Source organism: Archocentrus centrarchus, unplaced genomic scaffold (genome assembly GCF_007364275.1).
Source record: "Archocentrus centrarchus isolate MPI-CPG fArcCen1 unplaced genomic scaffold, fArcCen1 scaffold_50_ctg1, whole genome shotgun sequence".
NCBI lineage: Eukaryota > Metazoa > Chordata > Actinopteri > Cichliformes > Cichlidae > Archocentrus > Archocentrus centrarchus.
Genome location: NW_022060273.1, coordinates 607,174 through 626,437, shown reverse-complemented (window position 1 = coordinate 626,437; position 19,264 = coordinate 607,174). Strand labels below are relative to the sequence as shown.

At 39.7% G+C, this 19,264-nt stretch overlaps 1 protein-coding gene across 1 annotated transcript in view; it reads left to right on the top strand.

Moving 5' to 3' along the window:
- Positions 1-19,264, top strand: part of ttc27 (tetratricopeptide repeat domain 27) — a 111,053-nt gene that overhangs the window by 66,599 nt on the left and 25,190 nt on the right. Inside the window, exons 10-12 of the mRNA XM_030725209.1 lie at positions 4,433-4,546; positions 8,978-9,073; positions 12,638-12,760. Of these exons, the coding sequence (XP_030581069.1) occupies positions 4,433-4,546; positions 8,978-9,073; positions 12,638-12,760 (333 nt within the window). The remainder of the gene's footprint in view (positions 1-4,432; positions 4,547-8,977; positions 9,074-12,637; positions 12,761-19,264) is intronic.

Below are 19,264 nucleotides of genomic sequence, written 5' to 3'. Positions count from 1 at the left end.
AGAGAGAGAGAGAGAACACAGAGAGAGGAGAGAGAGAGAGACAACAAGAGAGAGATGAGAGAGAGGAAGACACACAGAGAGAGAGAGATAGACACACAGAGATATGACATAGATAGAGAGACACACAGAGTGTTAGAGAATACAATATACACATAGAATATAGATAGATATACACAAGATACACATAGTTATATAGATCTATACACAATACACAATAATATATAGTATAGCATTTATAGATATATATAATATAATATATAATATATATATATATAATAATATGCTTGTATGCATGCCTGACAACATCAGGACATGCTCCTAATGAGACGACAGGTGGTGTCTTGGGGGTTCTCCTCCCAGATCAGGGGCATCACTGAGGTCCTGGACAGTCTTGAGGTGCAACCTGGTAGCATCGTATGGACTGAAACATAGTGTCCCAGAGGTGTTCTGTTGGATTTAGGTTAGGTGAGCATGTGGGCCAGTTAATGGTATCACTTCCTTCATCATCCAAGAACTGCCTGCATACTCTTGCAACATGAGGCAAGGCATTGTCGTGCACCAGGAGGAACCCAGGATGCACTGCACCAGCGTGAGGTCTGACATTCAGGATTTCATCCTGATGCCTGATGGTAGTCAGGGTGCCTAGCCTGTAGAGATTTGTGCGTCCCTCCATTGATATGTCTCCCCAGACAATCATTGACCCACCATCAAACCGGTCATGCTGAACAATGTTACAGACAGCATAATGTTCTCCACGGCTTCTCTGGATTCTTTCACTTCTGTCACATGTGCTCTGGGTGAACCTGCTCTCATCTATCACAGGGCACCAGTGGTGGACCTGCAAATTCTGTGGCAAATGCTGATTTGGCTCCACAGAGCCCGGCAGTGAGCACAGGGCCCACAAGAGGACGACGGGCCCTCAGGCCATCCTCATGAAGTCTGCTTCTGATTGTTTGGTCCTTCAGAGACATTCACGCCATTGGCCTGCTGGAGATCATTTGTAGGGCTCCGGCTGTGTTCACCCTGTTCCTCCTTGCACAAATGAGCAGATCCTGGTCCTGCTGATGGGTTAAGGATCTTGTACGGCCCTGTCCAGCTCTCCTAGAGTAACTGTTTGTCTCCTGGAATCTCCTCCATGCTCTTGAGACTGTGCTGGGAGACACAGCAAACCTTCTGGAGGAGTTGGGCTACCTCTGTAGGGTCCAGATATCACCTCGTGCTACCAGTAGTGACACTGGCCCTAGCCAAATGCAAAACTAGTTTAAAAAAACAAATCAGCCAGAAGAGAAGAGGAGGGAAAAAGTGTCAATGGCCTCCGCCTGTTAAACTATTCCTGTTTTGCAGGTTGTTTCATTGTTGCTGCTCCAGTGCACTTGGTGTTAATGTCATTAACACCAAAGCAGCTGAAACAGCCCCCTCTGCTACTTAACTGACCAGATCAATATCCCACAATTTTAACTGACTTGATGCTGATTAAAATGTGTTCCTTTAACTTTATTTTTTCTTTTTTTTGAGCAGTGTATTACAGTAGCATTGTTGAAGAGTCTGGTTTCTGACCTGGCTTGTCTGCTGTCCGTTTGGGTTGTATATACTATGTTAAGAGGAGCCAAACATGTAAACAAAATGGCACATGATCTGGATCATAGCATTCTGGGGCAGCAAGCACAGGAGCACTGCAGAGGAGAGCTTCAGCCGCCACAAAAGCAAACTGACATTCCTCTGATCACACAAAGGGTGACTTGGGGCTGGTAAGACTTTCTAATAGGGCTACTATATCAGAAAACATGTTTACAGGGAATAACCTGGAAATAACCGTCCATACCAAGAAAGTGGTTTAGCTCACAGCGTGTTGAGGAGCTGGGGAATCTAATATTGCTTGCACTGGAAGGACCTGTGCTCTGCATTCACATGACAGAGGTGGTGTTGGTGGCATGTGACCAAAGGGGCGTTTCATGGATCATATGACTTTTTCCACAGAAAGTTATCCCTATGAGTGCCACATTATCAAATGGTGATTTAAGCTCTTTGTGGATTTTTAAAGATATACCAGTAAAATGCAACACTTGGACGTGCGAGTCATGTTGCAGAAAATTGTTAATCTGGTGATTTAGCGCACAGTGGTAAAATAAACATTTTAATTCCAGTTAATTATTTTCTGGCTGAGTGCGCTCTCAGTACTGCTGCTTATTTCTAAGGCTGCACATTAAAAATCTGAAACCACAAACTGGATACATTAAAATATGTAAGGTTTGTCTGAGAGCCTAATAAAGGAGGTGTGGATATCTCCTTAGTTTGGCAGCAGATCAAATTGAAATTAATGTGACTGATTGAACAGGTATTCTTGGTGTGTGTTTTCCTCATTCTAGTAGCTGCAGTTCCTGCAGAGTAAAGAAGACTCAGCAGCAGATCAGAATCAAGTATAACAATATCTTCTGCAGAAAACTCTTTTCATACAGTTTTGCATATATGAGCTCTTTCAGCTTTTTTTTCCCTTCACATTTCGTGGCACTGACACATCAGAGAAATGTGTGATAAGTATGAGGTCATCTTTCTTACATCTATTCCACTTTTCCTCAGTTGGACTTGCTGGCTCTTTGTTGGATTAGAGGAAACAAGGGAAGGGGGGAGGTAGCTGTCAGCTGGAGATTAAGAGGCTGCTGTCCATCTAATCATCCAGAACTTATCCAAACCAACCAATCAGCAGTTGCCACCTGTCTAAGCCAAGATGCACACACACTTCCACGCCTTGTAGGGAGGAGAAAAATGCACAAACCCACACATACTCTAGTGGGAAGAGTGAAACATGTAAACATGGCACACAGTCGTGGATCATAACAGGATAATTAATTTTATTCCCATATAAACTGATGCCACATTAATTTTGAAGGATAGCTGTGTGGTGATGTGTGTCCAGACTTTCTTGGGTTTTTAGATTTTTTTCCTCTTTGCCAGGAGAAAACTACCAAGATGCAGTAATAGTTTTAACAGTGTGTTACTGCTGGTCTTAGCCCTCACTCCTCAAAGGGGAGCCTTTTAATGCTGAAATGATAATCGCTAAGCTAAGGCTATGCAAATATTGGTGAAAAATGGCACTCAAAGAGAACAGCACCAGCGATACTCATACAGTGTGGACTGGATTAAAATCCCTGACCAGAACATATAATAAGTCCTTCCCCTCTCCTAAGACAATTAAATCTTATCCAAATGGAGCTTTAGATGGCAGCTTGGAAAATAGACTGATTGATTATACAGCAAATTTTCAAATGTTGATTTAATTATCTTCAAGTGCGACCCCAAAGCTAGCAATCCACCAGTGTAACAGAGCTACACTGTGTTCAACAGCAAGTCTTCTGTAACAATTATGTCAAATTCACTACAAGAAAGTTGAACCTGTTACAGTTTACATAGTACACTGAACACAGATCTAAATGCATTAAATTTTTTGCCCGATTACTTTTATCTTCAATTTCACCTAGTTTGCAAAAGTTTAGAAATTACAGTCTTATATTTACCATGACAAAATTTGATAACAGGCCAGATTGACAAGACTCACTGATGACAAAAAGTCTCATTTGGACAGTCGGATGGAGCTAAAGTTAGTTTGTTACTTCCAGCTGATTTTAGAAGTTTTTCTTCAGAGTTTAATGCTTATTTCTAAAGTTAAAGTTCCTGAGAGATATACACATAATGCAGCAGTGATAACTTGGACATAGGAGCTATCACAAACATCTACGGATGATGAGTACTTTGTTTTGAGACAGGCAAACGTAACACAGATGCAGTTTATAGTTTGCAGTTTAATCATTGTCTGAGCAGCTTTACTGCAGTGTGTGTGAATGCATTCCCACCTAATATACCTAAGTGTGGTACATAGCTTCATATCAAAGCAGCTCAAAAAATAAATTCTGACCTAATGCATTATTAGTCACAGGGCATTTGAGAGCAAATCCACCTGTTTCAGTTTTAAAGAAAGTAATCTGGGTGTAAATCAAATGCTAATAGGCTCTTGTTTTTTCCATGCTCCCCACACCAAGAGTCATAAAAGTCAGTTTTGTAGTTTTTGCATGATCTTTGTTTTGTACTCTTGAGTGTTCTGTTTGCATTTGAGATTTTAATAGTTAACTTAAATAAATATTTAAAGGAAGCATTGGGCAGAGCCAATCATTGCTAACTGGTGACTTAATAAAGTATGGTAAATTGACTGGCATTTATACAAGCCACATTTCATTCACCCATACATACAGTCCTTTAATTGTAAATGTACAACTGGAGGACCTGGGGATTGAGCCACCTTCTCATTATTGGATGATGCACTAACTCCTGAACTGCTTGACTGTTTTCACCAGAATTATACAGTTGTTGCATATAACAGTGTGTTCCTGAATGATGTGAATACAGTGTTATGTTACTCTTTGACCCTTTTATTTTGCAGTGTATTTTGTCTCAACCGAAGTTTTGGCCCGTGGAAGTGTCAGCACTTTGCCTCAGGACGAAATTGGAAAGAGGAAAATCCCGGTGTGTTGAAAGAGCCATGATGCAAACCCAGGTAAAAAAAAATAAAAAATACTCAAGGAAAAACCTCAAGGGAAACAGAAACAGGTGGTGTGTGAGTGGCTACCTACCTAAATCAGTTCTGTTGGGATCAGATTCCCTTCTAACACCACCACCACTCAAACAAGCTGTCAAAATATGTAAGATGCCAGTCAGTACTGTGCAATAAATCAGTACAAAAACACCACCTCCAGTCCAAGGAGGTAGACACAGGACAGCACTGGAATTGGTAAAAACATTGTTCTAGTGACTTGTTTTTATTTTTAATTTTTTTTTAAATAAATGCAGTTACAATCAAGACTATCAGAAAAATAAATACCAGTCCAAGTATCCAAGTGTAAAGAGTTTACAGCTGGTAACAGCTGTCTTTCATTTTCATTCAACTCAAAGTCAGACAACTAGAATAAATGAAATGTTTCACTGAATGTAATATGTAACACAACAGAGAGCATCTAAATGAGAAAACCTGCTTATTCATGCACATATTGTATGGCAGCACCAAATATACAGGTAAGGGGCCTTGGATAATGTCAGCCCAATGACAGGCACAAAAAATAAACCAAACGGGCTGCTCATCTCATTGATTTCACTCCAACAGTTAGTCTCTTCAGAATGATGCAGAAAACAAAAAAAACACCTAAAAGAGCAGAATTGTGTAGCTGCAGTGGCCCTCAGCACTGGATTACCAAAACTGCAGTATAGAAAACTGGAAACACACAGGCTGTTTTAATGATTGTGTATTTCTGCTGAGGCTGCAGATAGTGGGACTTGAGGTCAGTACCATAAATCCATGGAGCCAAACTATTGTGTACGTAGTCCATCCTGCTGCTGCTGTGATGTGATGTCTTGAATGTTTTCTTGGCACTCTTCATACACTAAAAAATACTAATCAATCATTGGTTGAATGCCACAGTTTGTCAGTACTGTTACTTGCTACTTTCATCTTTCTGTGCCCACAGTGTAGCATCTTCTAATGGCTGCTTCCATCAGGATAATGCATCCTGTCACAAAGTTGTTGAGACCGGTTTCATAAACATTGAGTTGAGTGGACTTCAGCACCCTCCCTGATTGCCTTTGGGGTGTGCTAGAACAGGAGACTGGCAGCAGAAATGAATCAATGAATCTGTGGAAATTTGTGTCAGAAGAAATTTAATTTATTTTGCTGGCAATTCTCTGAAATTCATAGCAGGAAAATTGGGGCTAGCCCAGGTTTTCCTAATAAAGTACTCTGTGGAAGTACCGTTGTGGTTAGAATATTACACACATTCCTCATGGCAATTTTGGGCTTTGAATGATTTCTTTGAACTTTTTCCAGCGTGGAATGATTATACACTATACATCTTTTAATGACAAGTTTGAGTTTATTTTGGATTTTCTCTAATCCACACAGGCTCAAAATTATACCTACAGGCTCAGATATATACATACATTCAAATTAAATCATTTAATTGGTGCTGAAAACTATTGTCAGGTTTAAAAAAAAGTTTTTTGTTTTTTTTTTAACCTGCCAAGGCCTATGAACTTTCTGTTAGTGGTCATGATTGATTACAACTAATAGTTTCTCTTTGCCATCATAAAAGTTATTTGTTTGATTGAAAAATACTCAGAAGAATAGGAAAGTTCAAGGAATTCAGTGAAGATCTCAGAATTGTAGATTTACACAAGTTCAGAAGGTCTGTTTCTAAACAACTTCAGATTCCAAGACCATCGGGTCAAACAACTGTATACAAGTACAAATTATTTGGATGTGTCACAACTTTTCCAAGGTTTGGAAGAAGACCTAAACTGTTACCCTGAGAGGAAACTGGTTAGGATGCTCAGGAACAACCCAGGAGCCACCAAGGCTCAATCCTGCCACGAACTGGTAACTGCTGAAGTACCAGCATCGTTGTCCACAGTAAAGCGAGTTTTAAAGCTTGTCACAATGACCTAAGAACGCTGGCAGCATCATCCACTGGGCCTGTTTTGCTGCCAGTGGTACTGGTACGCGATGTGGATGAAATAATGGAGGAGGACTACCTCCAAATTCTTCAACTTCACCTCAAATCAAGAACTAGACAGTTGAAACTTGGACACAGTTGGGTGTGCCAACAGGACACTGACCCCAAACACATCAAATTTGGTTTTGGAATAGAAAAAGCAGATTAATATTGAGCTTCTGGAATGGCCTTCCCAAAACCCAGACCTCTGCCCTATTGAAAATTTGTAGGTTATGTTTGAATTCTATTATTGGCTTAAATCATGGCAGTCTTAAGTGCTTGAAATGAAGGCAGCTGGACTTTTTTTTTTTACTTTATGAGGACATTTCACCTCTTACCCAAGAAGCTTAATATTAATTAATAATTAATAAAAATAAATTGAATTGAAATTGATGCTTCTCCAGTTTGCTGAGGCTGCTTCATCAACCAAAAAGAAGTTAAGAAATGAGTACTTGAGACCATCATGAGGATGGTTTCTGCCCTAGTATAAATCAAGCCAAGGATACTATTTTTGTTTGTTTTTTTTAACTGTGTTTTCATTTTGTGTGTAATCTTATCTGCCCGTCTGTGAATGGTTTAGCCTTCATGGTACAGAATAAGAAAATTAGTGAGACCACAAACACAGTCAAAAGAGCTGCAGAGCTCCACTTGGCTCACAGTAAGATATTGAGTAACCTTGTTCTTTTTTCTCAAACACCCCTGAGCACAAACCAAACCATTAATCCTGCACCGCTCCAAATGTTACCGTGGATGTTGATCAATAACATCCCCGAAAGAGTGAACTCAGGCCGCATTATGGGTTTATAAAAAAGCTGCCGATGGAGTTTAGAAGATTCAAACACCTGGATTGAAGACAACAGTGTTCCTTATAGAAATAAAACATATTCTATTTTAGCTTGATTTCATCAAATCTTTTGCAGCTAAAACCTGGGTAGTGGAGAGTAAGTAAACTTATAAGCAGTAAATGTCTTTTTTTTCTCTGTAGTTGGATTGTTTCCTTGAAAGATTTCAGGCTTATGAACAAATAAAATCGGCTCATTCCTTATTTGCTTCTGTTTCATTCTATATGATGTCATTGATCATAAATCAAAGCAATTTGGCATATAGTGTTTTACTCATCTGGATTTGGATAAACAATTCCAGTTCTCAGAAATGACAAGAGAAGATCCATCCATCCATCCACCCACCCACCCCACTCTGAGGCAGTTTTCAGTGACAGGCTAGTTTTTCCCTGTGGTGTTTTTCAGTTTTTCCTGGGGGGATCCTAAGGTGTTCCTAGCCTCCTGGGAACCAAGAAAAAATAAGTGTCATCAAATTTCTTCTTCCTTTCTAATTTCCTACATCCTCGGGGTCAAAGAAATTTCTCACAATTTAGACTTTTTCAAATGTATTTTTAATTAAATGTTTGTAGCATGAGCGCTGTAGTGGACAACGCACGATCATACAAAACAAACAGCTGAACTGAACGATTTATGCTCATTAATCAATGGTACAAAATAAAAACAAACAAAAAAAACACTTAATAGGGCATCAAAGTGTGTGATTTTGCACCCCCTGTTAGGCAGGACATGTGGATACTACTTTGAGGCATTGCGGCTCGCACGGCTGAGCCACACAGCTTATCCATAAAACAGCTGTGCTGGTGTGAAGTCCCTGACAGTGTGCCTGGAACCCTTACTCTGGATGGGAGGAGAGTACCTGAAAATGCATGCGCCTGCTGAGTTCAGCTGAATTCTGTCATTCTTGTATGTATTAGTGGCAGCTCTTTGTTTAGTAAAAAAATGCCGCCTTTGTGTTATTTACATATATCATTACAGAGAAACCATGTAAATTATGGCAGATCCGTTTTTTGTTTGTTTGTTTGTTTGTTTGTTTGTTTGTTCTTGAAGGAACCACATCAGATGGTCTATGTTACGGTGTCATACAGCTCGCTGATCAGTCTTGACCTTTTGGAAAGGATGTCAAGCTGCTGCAAGACTGATGGGACAAGGAAACAACAAAAAGCATCTGTTTGTTCCTCCTGGCATTTTATTTAACTCTGAATCATATAATTTGTATGAAAGGATGTGTTCTTCTGCCATTAATGGAGACCATAGATGCTGGACAGCTGTAGGCTGAGAGTTATATTCACTGTTTACACTTTGTCTCCATGAATGTTCCCTGTCATTGCCCATTTCATTCCTAATAACCTCTGTAACGCTGTCAATATGCAGAGGCTGATGCAGGATACATAAAACATGTGCACTGCCAGCAGTAAAGACAGCGGCACTGCATACACTGGAGTTACATCAGCTGATGAAAGGCATTTTCAAAGTCATTGTGGGTGATGAACGCTGCTGTTACAGACGCTGCAGCTAATTTTGTGGACTTTTGTCAGAAAGTAACCGATCGAGCTGCAGAATTCTGTCTTTATTTATTAATTTATTTTTGTCCTGTCCTCCCCCCAGGCTATAGTAGATCACTTTGAAGACAAGAGCTGTCCTGTGACTGAGCGCCTCAAAGTCTTCTACTGCTGCCAAGCACCACCCAGATGGGTTGTCCAGGTATCATGTCCTTTATCAAAAACACATTCCAGAGTTGAGTGTTTTTACTTTTAATAAACCAAGAGAAAATGTACACAGTGACTGTCACTTCATTCACTTTGACTGTGAGAGCGTGTGAGAGGGTTTTTTGTTTTAGTATTTAGTTGAAGAAATCCGTCAGGGAGCAGTGCGGCCAGTGAAAGAGTGATGTAATAATACCACTGCTACCATGCAACAATAATGTCTTAGTTTACATTTGGCATACATTTAATAATTAGGATTAAATACACACAAGTGCACCTGAGATTGATGGTGATAACATTTTTGCAGTTATTTGATCATCAATCATTTGACTTGATTGTTGGTTGTACCAGAAGAAAAAACAACAGCTGTCCTCAATATCAAATTCACTGAACTGCTGACCCCCTCAGGCTTCCTTCTGAGGGTCTGAGAGTGAGGGGTCTGTTGGTTGGTTGGTTGGTTGGTCGGTCGGTCGTTCGGTCGGTCAGTCGGTCGGTTGGTCGGTCTGTCGGTTGGTTAGTTGGTCGGTTGGGGCTTTTAGTGCTCTTTTTTTTTTTTTTTTTTTGTCTTTGTTGTTTTTGTGTAGGGTCCTGTGCATTTACTCTTCTCTCTCCTGTTTATTCTGTGGGTGAATCAAAACAGCTTAAACCCTTCTAACTAGCTAAGGAAATACCAGTCATGGGATATAATACCAGATTGTATAATAAAAGTTTCATTTATAGAATATGGACCAAATCTACTATTGACTGAGCAATCTTTGACTCATCATGGGGGCCTTGGTGAGGACTTGATCCAGTATCATTCTGACTCCCATAGCTTATAGACTTACAGTAATGTTTATACCAAAATATTATTTTCTAAGAGTTACATTCCCTTTTCTTATCCTGTTCTGTGTTTATGTTTCAAAGTAAACTATTAAAGGGAAAAGATCAACGTTATAATGAAATGAACTCTTTTGAAATAAATTTGGTTAAAATTCACACTACATTTGGACAGAAACCAAGCCAGCATGTAACAAGAAATAGAACAGAAGAAAACAAGGCCAAGTTTCACTGCAGGAACTTCAGGACCTCCAGTTGGGGGGGGTGGGGTGGGGTAGCTACTCCTTTTAGGCTGTAGCTTTCTCGTCTCAAAAACTATCAATAATGCATAACTGGGCATCTAGGCTAACACAAACAGCAGCACAACAACCAGCTCTGTTCCCTCCATTGTTATTATTTCGGCATGCTTGGAACAGATGTGAAAAACAGCACATCAGTTTTTCCCTGTTTAAAGAAAAGAGTGCATTTATTATTTATGACAAAAATCTCAGTTTCTCTACCACAAAAGAGGGAATGAATAACCACAAAATCATATAAGTAAAAAAAGATGCTCTAGTCTAACAGCAGCCACTCACAGACGTTAACCTCTAAGGCTCAGTCATCGCTGTAGGCGTTAAGCTAGTCAGCCAGAATCTTAATGTTAGCAGCTTACATTAGAGCAGACAAATCAAAAGGTGCTGATATTAGTTGGCATCGTCTTTGTTACTTTAGATATATCAGCCATTTAAGTGATAGTCACACAAGCAGAATTGAGGCTCTTAGGGCCTTGAATTGCTATAAAGCTCTGTTACTAATGCATATTTTGTCCTAAAAGTAAAAATTCAAAAGTCCTCTGTGATACTGTTTAATAACAATTCAAATGCCTTCATTCTCATTGGCACATTCATGTTTAACCCAAAAATCTATTTTCAAACAAATCTTTCTTTCTTTCAACTGTTAAAGATAATTTTGTGTTAACCTTTGAATGTCAGTAATTAGTTTATGGCAGATCTGTTTACATACAGTAACTCAGGCAGATCTCCAGTCATCAGGTCAGTATTTCCTTTGGGCCAACGTGTTAAACATATACGAGAAATTAAAATATAATGGAGACAAATATTCATGATTGCCAAAGACAAATCCTTCTCATTTCACCAGCTCATAGTTAGCTAATTAATATAGCTATCATGAGATCTCTCAGGTTTTTTTGGCTATTGAGAAAGGTTTAGCATTTGTGGTCATATTTTATTCTGTAGTGGGAGCTCTGCTTCTGTTTATGTGCATTTCTAATGGAGGTGTGACTCTCTGGAAGTCTCAGCAGCACTCTCCTACTTTAACTTCTGACACTTCCAAGAACAAACTATCTTTAGCAAGGTTCAGTTGTTCTCCACTTTGTTGCATTATAGTGTAGCAGTAAATGTGGCATATTTGTTATTATGCTGGAATTAAGACACCGAAGACACTGATTAATTGCTCACTGCTACAGCGTCTGTCAAATCTCCAGTTTAGCAAAGTGCACATCCTCTTTACACTGCTAAAGAGGACAAATTGACATCTGGTACAGATCTGATAATTTAATTTAACAGAAAACATGATAAAAGCAGGAGTTCAGGTTCAACAGAAAAACCACAGCAGCTTGATTTTTGCTGAAAATTTTCATCTAATTGCAGACTCTGTAAACTGGTTAAAAACTTTGTGTCCATGTATATAAAATCACTGAATGAACTGATCACTATCACCACAACTAGCAAGCGGGCACGACAATTAGCACTAGCACTAGAGTCGTCTCAGACATGCTGTGACAAGTTGCATATTCTAAGTTTTATTTACTGCATTCTGATTTGCTCAGTTACAAAATTAGGATGTTTTCAGTTTTTATTATAATCAAACATATACTCTGAGTATTACAGGGGACACGGGATATAAAAGAGCTTCACAGGGGCTGGAGGAAAGTGCACTGATGACATTAGATCTATGAAGACAAATATTAGGCAGTGTAACGTGGCTCTGGATACTGAAATGAATATAATGAAATCGTAGTAAGTAGAATAGGCAGTAACAGAAAGATTTAGACCTGTCCAGGAGATTGAAGGAGGGGGGGGTGTTGGAGAGATGGGGAGATCAGGTGGGAAGGAAACATTACACAGGCAGCGGGTAATAACTGATAACAGCAATAAAGCTGGAATTGAAGAGTCTGTATTGCTGTCTGGGGAGCTGAAAGTGGGTTGAGGTGGAGGATTGCAGCAGGCACTGCAATGCATTTTCTCCTCTGGGGGTGGCTTTCTGCTATTTCTGTGTTGTAGTTTGTTTTCATGAGAAATTATTTCATTTTTATGCCTTTAGCATGAGGCCATTTTTATAGTTTACTTAATGTTACGTTTGCACATTTCTGCTCAGTAAACACAGATCAGGTAAAGTATATTTCTTATTACTGCTAAACAGTTTCTAAAGCATGCCATAAATCTGGCATTTGCTTTTCTCTGTTTCACTGATTTCCACTCATTTCAAGGTGGTTTAAAAACTTGTGATTTTAGATGGATCTTCAGATCTTTTCAAGTCTGTGTGATGGACGTAGAGTAGTTGGGGCATCGTAGTGTTATGTCACGGTCCATGGTTTCATCCACTGTTTTAAGTACAGTTAGAGAATGTTAGCATTCCAGCATGCTAATATAAGGTGGTGAACATTATACCTGTTCTGTCATGTTAGCATTTTCACTGTGCACACCTTAGCAACCTCTTAGCTTGATTCTCTCCTTGTGTACAGAAACAGCTGGCGAGCCTGCTGATGGATCTCGGCTGCATCAGTTCAGCTCTGCTCATTTATGAAAAGCTGGAACTCTGGGAAGATGCAGTCATCTGCTACGAGAGGCTTGGCCAACATGGGAAGGTACACAAAGACTGTGTGACTTAACTTCAGAATTTCAAAACATTAATTTAGCAGTATTTGAATGTCATAATCCATTTTTCTGCTCATACTGTTTTAATTACCATTTTAATTAATCTCCAGATTCTTCACTAAATCTTGACAGCATTTATAAGTTGTATTATTAGAAAGAAGTTTCCACATCTAGCAGTACAGCTGTGGTACTAAAACACACTTCAAGTGTAGAAACAATAGAACAGAGATCAGCTTAGTAGTACTAGCTAGTGCCCATAATCTGAAACCCTGAAACTTCCCTGACAGGGCCATCCATAGACACACAATAGAAACAAGTTAATTTAAATGATAGCTTAGAGCAGGGTTCATCTGATCTGCAAAATAGTTTGATAATCCAAAAAATGTGGTTCAGTAACCACAGAGACTAACACAATGCATTGTCACCATTGTTTTCAGTGTCAGACAGAGTCCTGTTTTATCACTCACTCACTCACTGTTCCAAAATAATGGAAAGAGAGTCTTCGATCAACAAGATCCGTCTAGAAGAATTCAGATTTATTGAAGGTTTCAATAGGTGGACCTGTGAAAGAATAAAAAACATTTTCTTGCCACTGCTTTTGTCTCCACATTGATGCAGAGGGTTTCTCACACAGTCTGCTTCTGATTGCACACAACCATTTAGATTCAGTTTTATTTATATAGCACCAAATCACAACTGCAGTCTCCTCAAGGTGCTTTAAGTTGTAAGGTAAAGACCCTACAACAATACAGAGAAAACTCCAAGAATCAGACAAAGCTTTTGGTCAGGTCAGGTATGCTAGTACTTTATTTAAAAAAGCAAAAGAAAAAATAAGTCCAGGCTTTCTTGTCTATTTTAGCCGAGGACAGCAGTCAGGGGGAATTTAAGACCATTGTGCTTCAGAGTATGTTAGCAGACTAATTTGCTTACATTTTTCCATGTCTGTCCCTGTGGTGGAAACACAAATCCTAAAGAGTTCTTTGGAGTCTGTTCTTGAGAAATAGTTCTCTAGTGAAAAAGACCATGTTGACTCAAACTGTGGCATTTGGACAGTAAAGATAATCCCCAGCAGGTTCTGGGTCTGTCAGAGGTCTCCACTTGTACATAACCACAAAATTTGTAAAACGTTTTATTTAAAAAAAATTTTTAAGCCTGTCATGTAGTTTTATTTTTATTTTATTTATTCATGCCAGGCCTGACAGGCAGGAAGGAAGGGGTAAGAAGAAGAGGGATAAAGAGAAAGAGAGAGAAAAACATACACATATTCACATATCTATACACATGCATATACATACACACAATCTTGCTGTGGTTTGTAGTAATGTGTGTATGCGCCTCTGTCATGATTATGTTCGGCCATCAGATCAAGACTTTTCCCAGACGACTCCTTTTAGAAGTAGAGCTCAATAATGAGGGCAAGAAGCTGAAATTACACCCCCCATGATCCAGAGGCAAACAGGGAAGGACCCAGGGGACCCGGGCCATCCAGGGCCCACCAGGAGCTCAGAAGAACCGAGGCCATGCATCCTGATGGTCACTGTGTGCACACCCCAGAGGAGGAAGGAGGGAGCCCCCAGAGGGAGCCCGCCAGACGGAGCCCCCATGGTCAAAGGGCAAGAGCACAGAGAGCCAGAGGCCCGAGTCACCCCCAGGCCACAACCACCAAGGGAGCAGGACTTGTAAAACTTCTAAAAGGAGTCGTCTGGGAAAAGTCTTGATCTGATGGCCGAACATAATCAACTGGCTCCTAACCAAGTGTTACAGAGACATTTCTAAAGCTTTGGGACTCCAGCAAACTACAGTTAGAGCCATTATCTACAAATGGAGAACTCTTGGAACAGGGGTGGCCTGCCTATCAAAATTACTCCAAGAGCACATCGACAAATAATCCATCTAAACAACTGCAGGCTCTCTTTCCTCAGTTAAAGTCCCTGTTCATGACTTTTGGGAAAACATTATGGGGACTGACAAAAGTTGAACTTTCTGGAAGGTTTGAGTCCCGTTACGTCTGTCATAAAACTAAAACAGCATTTTTGTAAAAAGAGCGTCATACCAATAGTCAAACATGGTGGTGGTAGTGTGATGGTCTGGGGCTGCTTTGCTGCTTCAGGACCTGGATGACTAACTGTAATTGATGGATGGATGAATTGTGCTCTGTACCTGAAAATACTGAAGGAGAATGTCCGGCCATCAGTTCATGCCCTGAAGCTCAGGTGCACTCAGGTTGTGTAGCAGGACAACGGTCCAGAATAGTATAACAATTCCCCCTCTGAGTGACTCACCAAAAAAAAGAAAAAAAGATGGCGGCTCTGGAAAGGCCTAAGTCCAGAGTTAAATCTGATTGAGATGCTTTAACGTTAAACAGACCGTTCATGCTCAAATTCTCCCAAAACAATTCTTCAAGGAAAACAACATTTTTTAGTAATATAATATTACAGTAACCTCTATTCAATTTCAAGCTCTTTCAGCTTCATCAGATATATTATTTCCCCAAATCTTTGCACCCATCACATACAGTTGAGGTCAACAGTTTACATACGCTCAACATAGACATGAAAGTCGTTTTAATTTGGGGCTTTTAGTTATTTCTATGAACTGTTCTTTATCCAGGGTCGAATGCTTGTACAGAATACAAACAAGAACTGGGTGCATACGTTGCCCATGATGAGTCTATGTAAACTTTTGACCACAGCTGTTGGTAGGGTAAGTGAGCCCAGCTGAAATAATGGAATTTTATTTTAACCTCCTGAGACCTGAGCTCCTGTTTGCAATGCATTTTTAATTTCTCCTTGATATTTGTCATTAGATGGACCTCATTATGTTTATAAACTAAGCTTCCTTTTCAATCAGGAAGTCTGCTGATGTATTGCAGGTCATGTGTTACCTGTACTGGGCACGATTTGTGGCTATTATATCCTGTTCAGTAGCACTGCATGTCACTATACACGGAGTACTAGTGCACTGCAAACCACTAACACACATTGATTTTAGTAGTTCTAACGTGGCTTCCAGAAGCTGAAACTTTCAGTACAGTGGAACAACTTTGCAATGTGTTGGAACTACATTAATGTACAGCAAGTTTGCAAGACTATTGTGTCAGTATAGAACCAGATCTCTAAAGAACGTTTCCAGCACCCGGTTGAATCAATGCTACCACAAGTGTAGGCTGCTCAGAAAGCAAAGACCTAGGTGCGTGGGTTACAGAACTGCCTCAGATGCTGAGCAAACTTTTTAATTAATGTGGCTGTTGCAATTCAGTTGTTTTACTCTCACCTCAGCAGTGGACATTATTTTGGTGTGAGCTGCTCAGTGGTTGCCTTTAATTTATCTATGACAAGACTTTATCAGGGCTTGGTGGGTTTATGTTTAATGCTGCCTGCTAGGCGGGTTTGAGGGTTTTATTTGGGTAGGTTTAGTTTGGCGGTGTTACAGTTAGAGAAGGTAGGTGTGCTGTTCGTTCTAGCAGCTATTTTCACCCTGGGGTTATAGGAAGGCTGGGTTTTTACTGTCTCTGTTAAGATGATGATTTTTTTTTTCTTTCCTTTTTTTTGCTCAACCAGAATATATTTGTTTATTTGCCTGGCATCTTGATATCTTTTGTTCTGCATTTTCATCTTTATCCTGAGTAATATGACAGGCAAATTTAAGATTATTACCTGGATGTTAAGGGCCTGAACCATCCCGTTTAAAAGGAAAAAAGCCCTCACACATATGAAAAATTTAGGTGCAGGAATTGCGTTCCTTTAAGGCATCCTATGTAAAGTCCTTTCTTTCAGAATATGGTATCCTGGATCTTTGGTGTTTTCTGCACCCATGGGATAGACAATACTCCTTTTTTTTCCCATGCCCATGGTAGTTACAGCAGGATCGGTTACTTCTTTATTGATAATAATTTAACTTCATATGTGTAGAACTGTGAATATCAACCCATAGTGGTCTCAGACGACGCACCTCTCTTAATCGAATTCAGGATATCTGAAGTAGGGGCCCATAGAAAGCTTTGGAGGTTCAATTCAATCCTGTTGTCTGATGAGAGCTTTGTTAAATTTATGTCAGACCAGATCTCCTTGTCTTTAGAAATTAACATGACTCCAGATGTCTCAGTTTCAACAGTCTGGGAGGCTCTCAAGGCATACATAAAAGTTCAGGTAATATCCTTTGTGGCTAAGAAGAAAAGGGACTCTGTGTCCAAGCAAATGGATCTTGAGAGTCGAATCACAGACTGGTATAGTAGGAATGGGCAAGCTCCATCCCAACAGCTATACAAAGAATGCTTGAGGCTTAGTGCAGAATACAATCTAATTACATCTCAGTCGGTAGAATACTTACTGTTGAAAAATAGAAGTAACACATATGAGCATGTAGGCAAGACAGCTAAGGGGTGCAAGGGCCGGACTGACAATTGGTGGGGTAACATCTCAGGATGGCGGTATCATTACAGACCAGCAAGGAATAAATGAGGCTTTTCAACGCTATTATAACAAATTATACAGTTCTGATAATCATTGCAATCCTCATCTTTTGCAGAACATTTTTGGACACTTGCCTGTCCCAACACTAACCCTGAATCAGGTTGATACCTTGGATGCACCAGTATCACAGCAGGAGATTGTAGGGGCAATTAAATTATTGCAACCCAGGAAATCATCCGGTCCAGATGGCCTGCCAAGTGAGTTTTGTGCAGCGTTTCCTGAACAGTTAGCCCCAATTCTGGCAAACATGTATACATATTCTCTTAGTAGTGGGTCCCTTCCTTCCACTCTGAATCAAGCTTGTATAACATTGGTGCTGAAAAAAGACAAAAACCCCACAAATTGTTCATCCTATAGGCCAATATCATTACTTAATAGTGATTATAAAATATTAGCCAAAGTGTCGGCCTGTCGCGAGTTTTACCCAGTGTTATATCCCCAGATCAGACAGGTTTTGTTAAAAGCAGACGCTCTTTTTATAATATATGTAATATATGTCATTTCTTGTCGGAATGACTCTGAGTGCCTTCTCTCCATGGATGCAGAGAAGGCATTTGACAGAGTGTAGTGGGCCTACCTGTTCCAAACTTTCAGCTAATTTGGTTTTGACAGGCCATTTATAACTTGGCTAAAGTTATTGTGTTCTTCTCCATCAGCCACGATTCTGACAAATAACTTTTACCCTAAACCATGCAGCTTGTACCGCGGGACCCGACAGGGGTGCCCACTCAGCCCTATACTCTTTGTTTTGGCTATTGAGCCGCTGGCTGTGGCAATCAGGACAAACAGCTTTAATTAAAGGAATTACTAGGGGCAGTGTTGAGCATAAACTATCTCTTTATGCTGATGATCTTTTGTTATGTGTCTGAGCTGGAACTGACCATTCCTCACATCTTAACTCTCCTCTCTTAGTTTGGAGAAATCTCTGGGTACAAAGTAAAAACACACAAGAGTGAGCTTCTGCCTCTGAACGTCAATAACTTAGATTGTATTACAAGTGGTATGCCTTTTAAGATGGCTACCCATAGCTTTGTTGACCTTTGATGACCTTTATAAAAATAACTTTGAAAAATTGCGTATTCGGGTCCAGCTGGACTTAACTAAGTGGTCAGCACTTCCTGTCTCTCTAATTGGAAGAGTGAATACAATCAAGATGTCAGTGCTCCCTATATATATATATATATATATATATATATATATATATATATATATATATATATATATATATATATATATACACACACACGTCTTTCAATGCCTCCCTCTATTTATTCCAGGTTCTCATTTTAAAAAAACTAGATTCTGCCATTTTGACTTACATTTGGAATGGTAAAAATCCTCGTCAAAAAGACCAAAAATCAAACCAAGATGGTGGTCTGGCTCTTCCCAATATCCGGCACTATTATTGGGCATGTAATCTGTATTGTCTGTCCTTTTTGGTGCATTACAGCTCCAGTGATGGTGGCCGTATTTGGGTGGAGATGGAAAAGCTCCTCTGCACTCCTTTGTCGTTGCCAACTTTGATTGGTGCATCCTTACCTCTACCTCTTAATTGTACCTCTTCTAACCCTATAGTTTATAACTCTCGCAATCTATTCACAATTTAGGAAACAATTTGGTCTCCATCAGGCAAGTCTCTCCAGTCCATTTGCATTCAATAACCTTTTTCCCCCTTTGTTGCAAGATGCTACATTCAGTGTGTGGCGAACTAAAGGTTTAAAATATTTTAAAGATCTTTTTATTGAAAATAAGTTTGCTTCGTTTGCACAACTGGCCAATAAATATGATTTGCCAGCTTCCCATTTTTTTCTTTTTTTTTAGATATTTGCAGGTTAAACCTTTTAGCATCTCATCCATTTTAAGTTTTCCTGATAAGCCTCTTGATAATATAATTGATGAATTGATATTTTTTGACCTAAAAAGGAGTAAAGCAGTTACTTCTATGATAAAGTTGATCTCTCATCTAGATCCCCGATCCTTTGCCACAATTAAACAGTCCTGGGAGCGGGACCTTCAAACTAC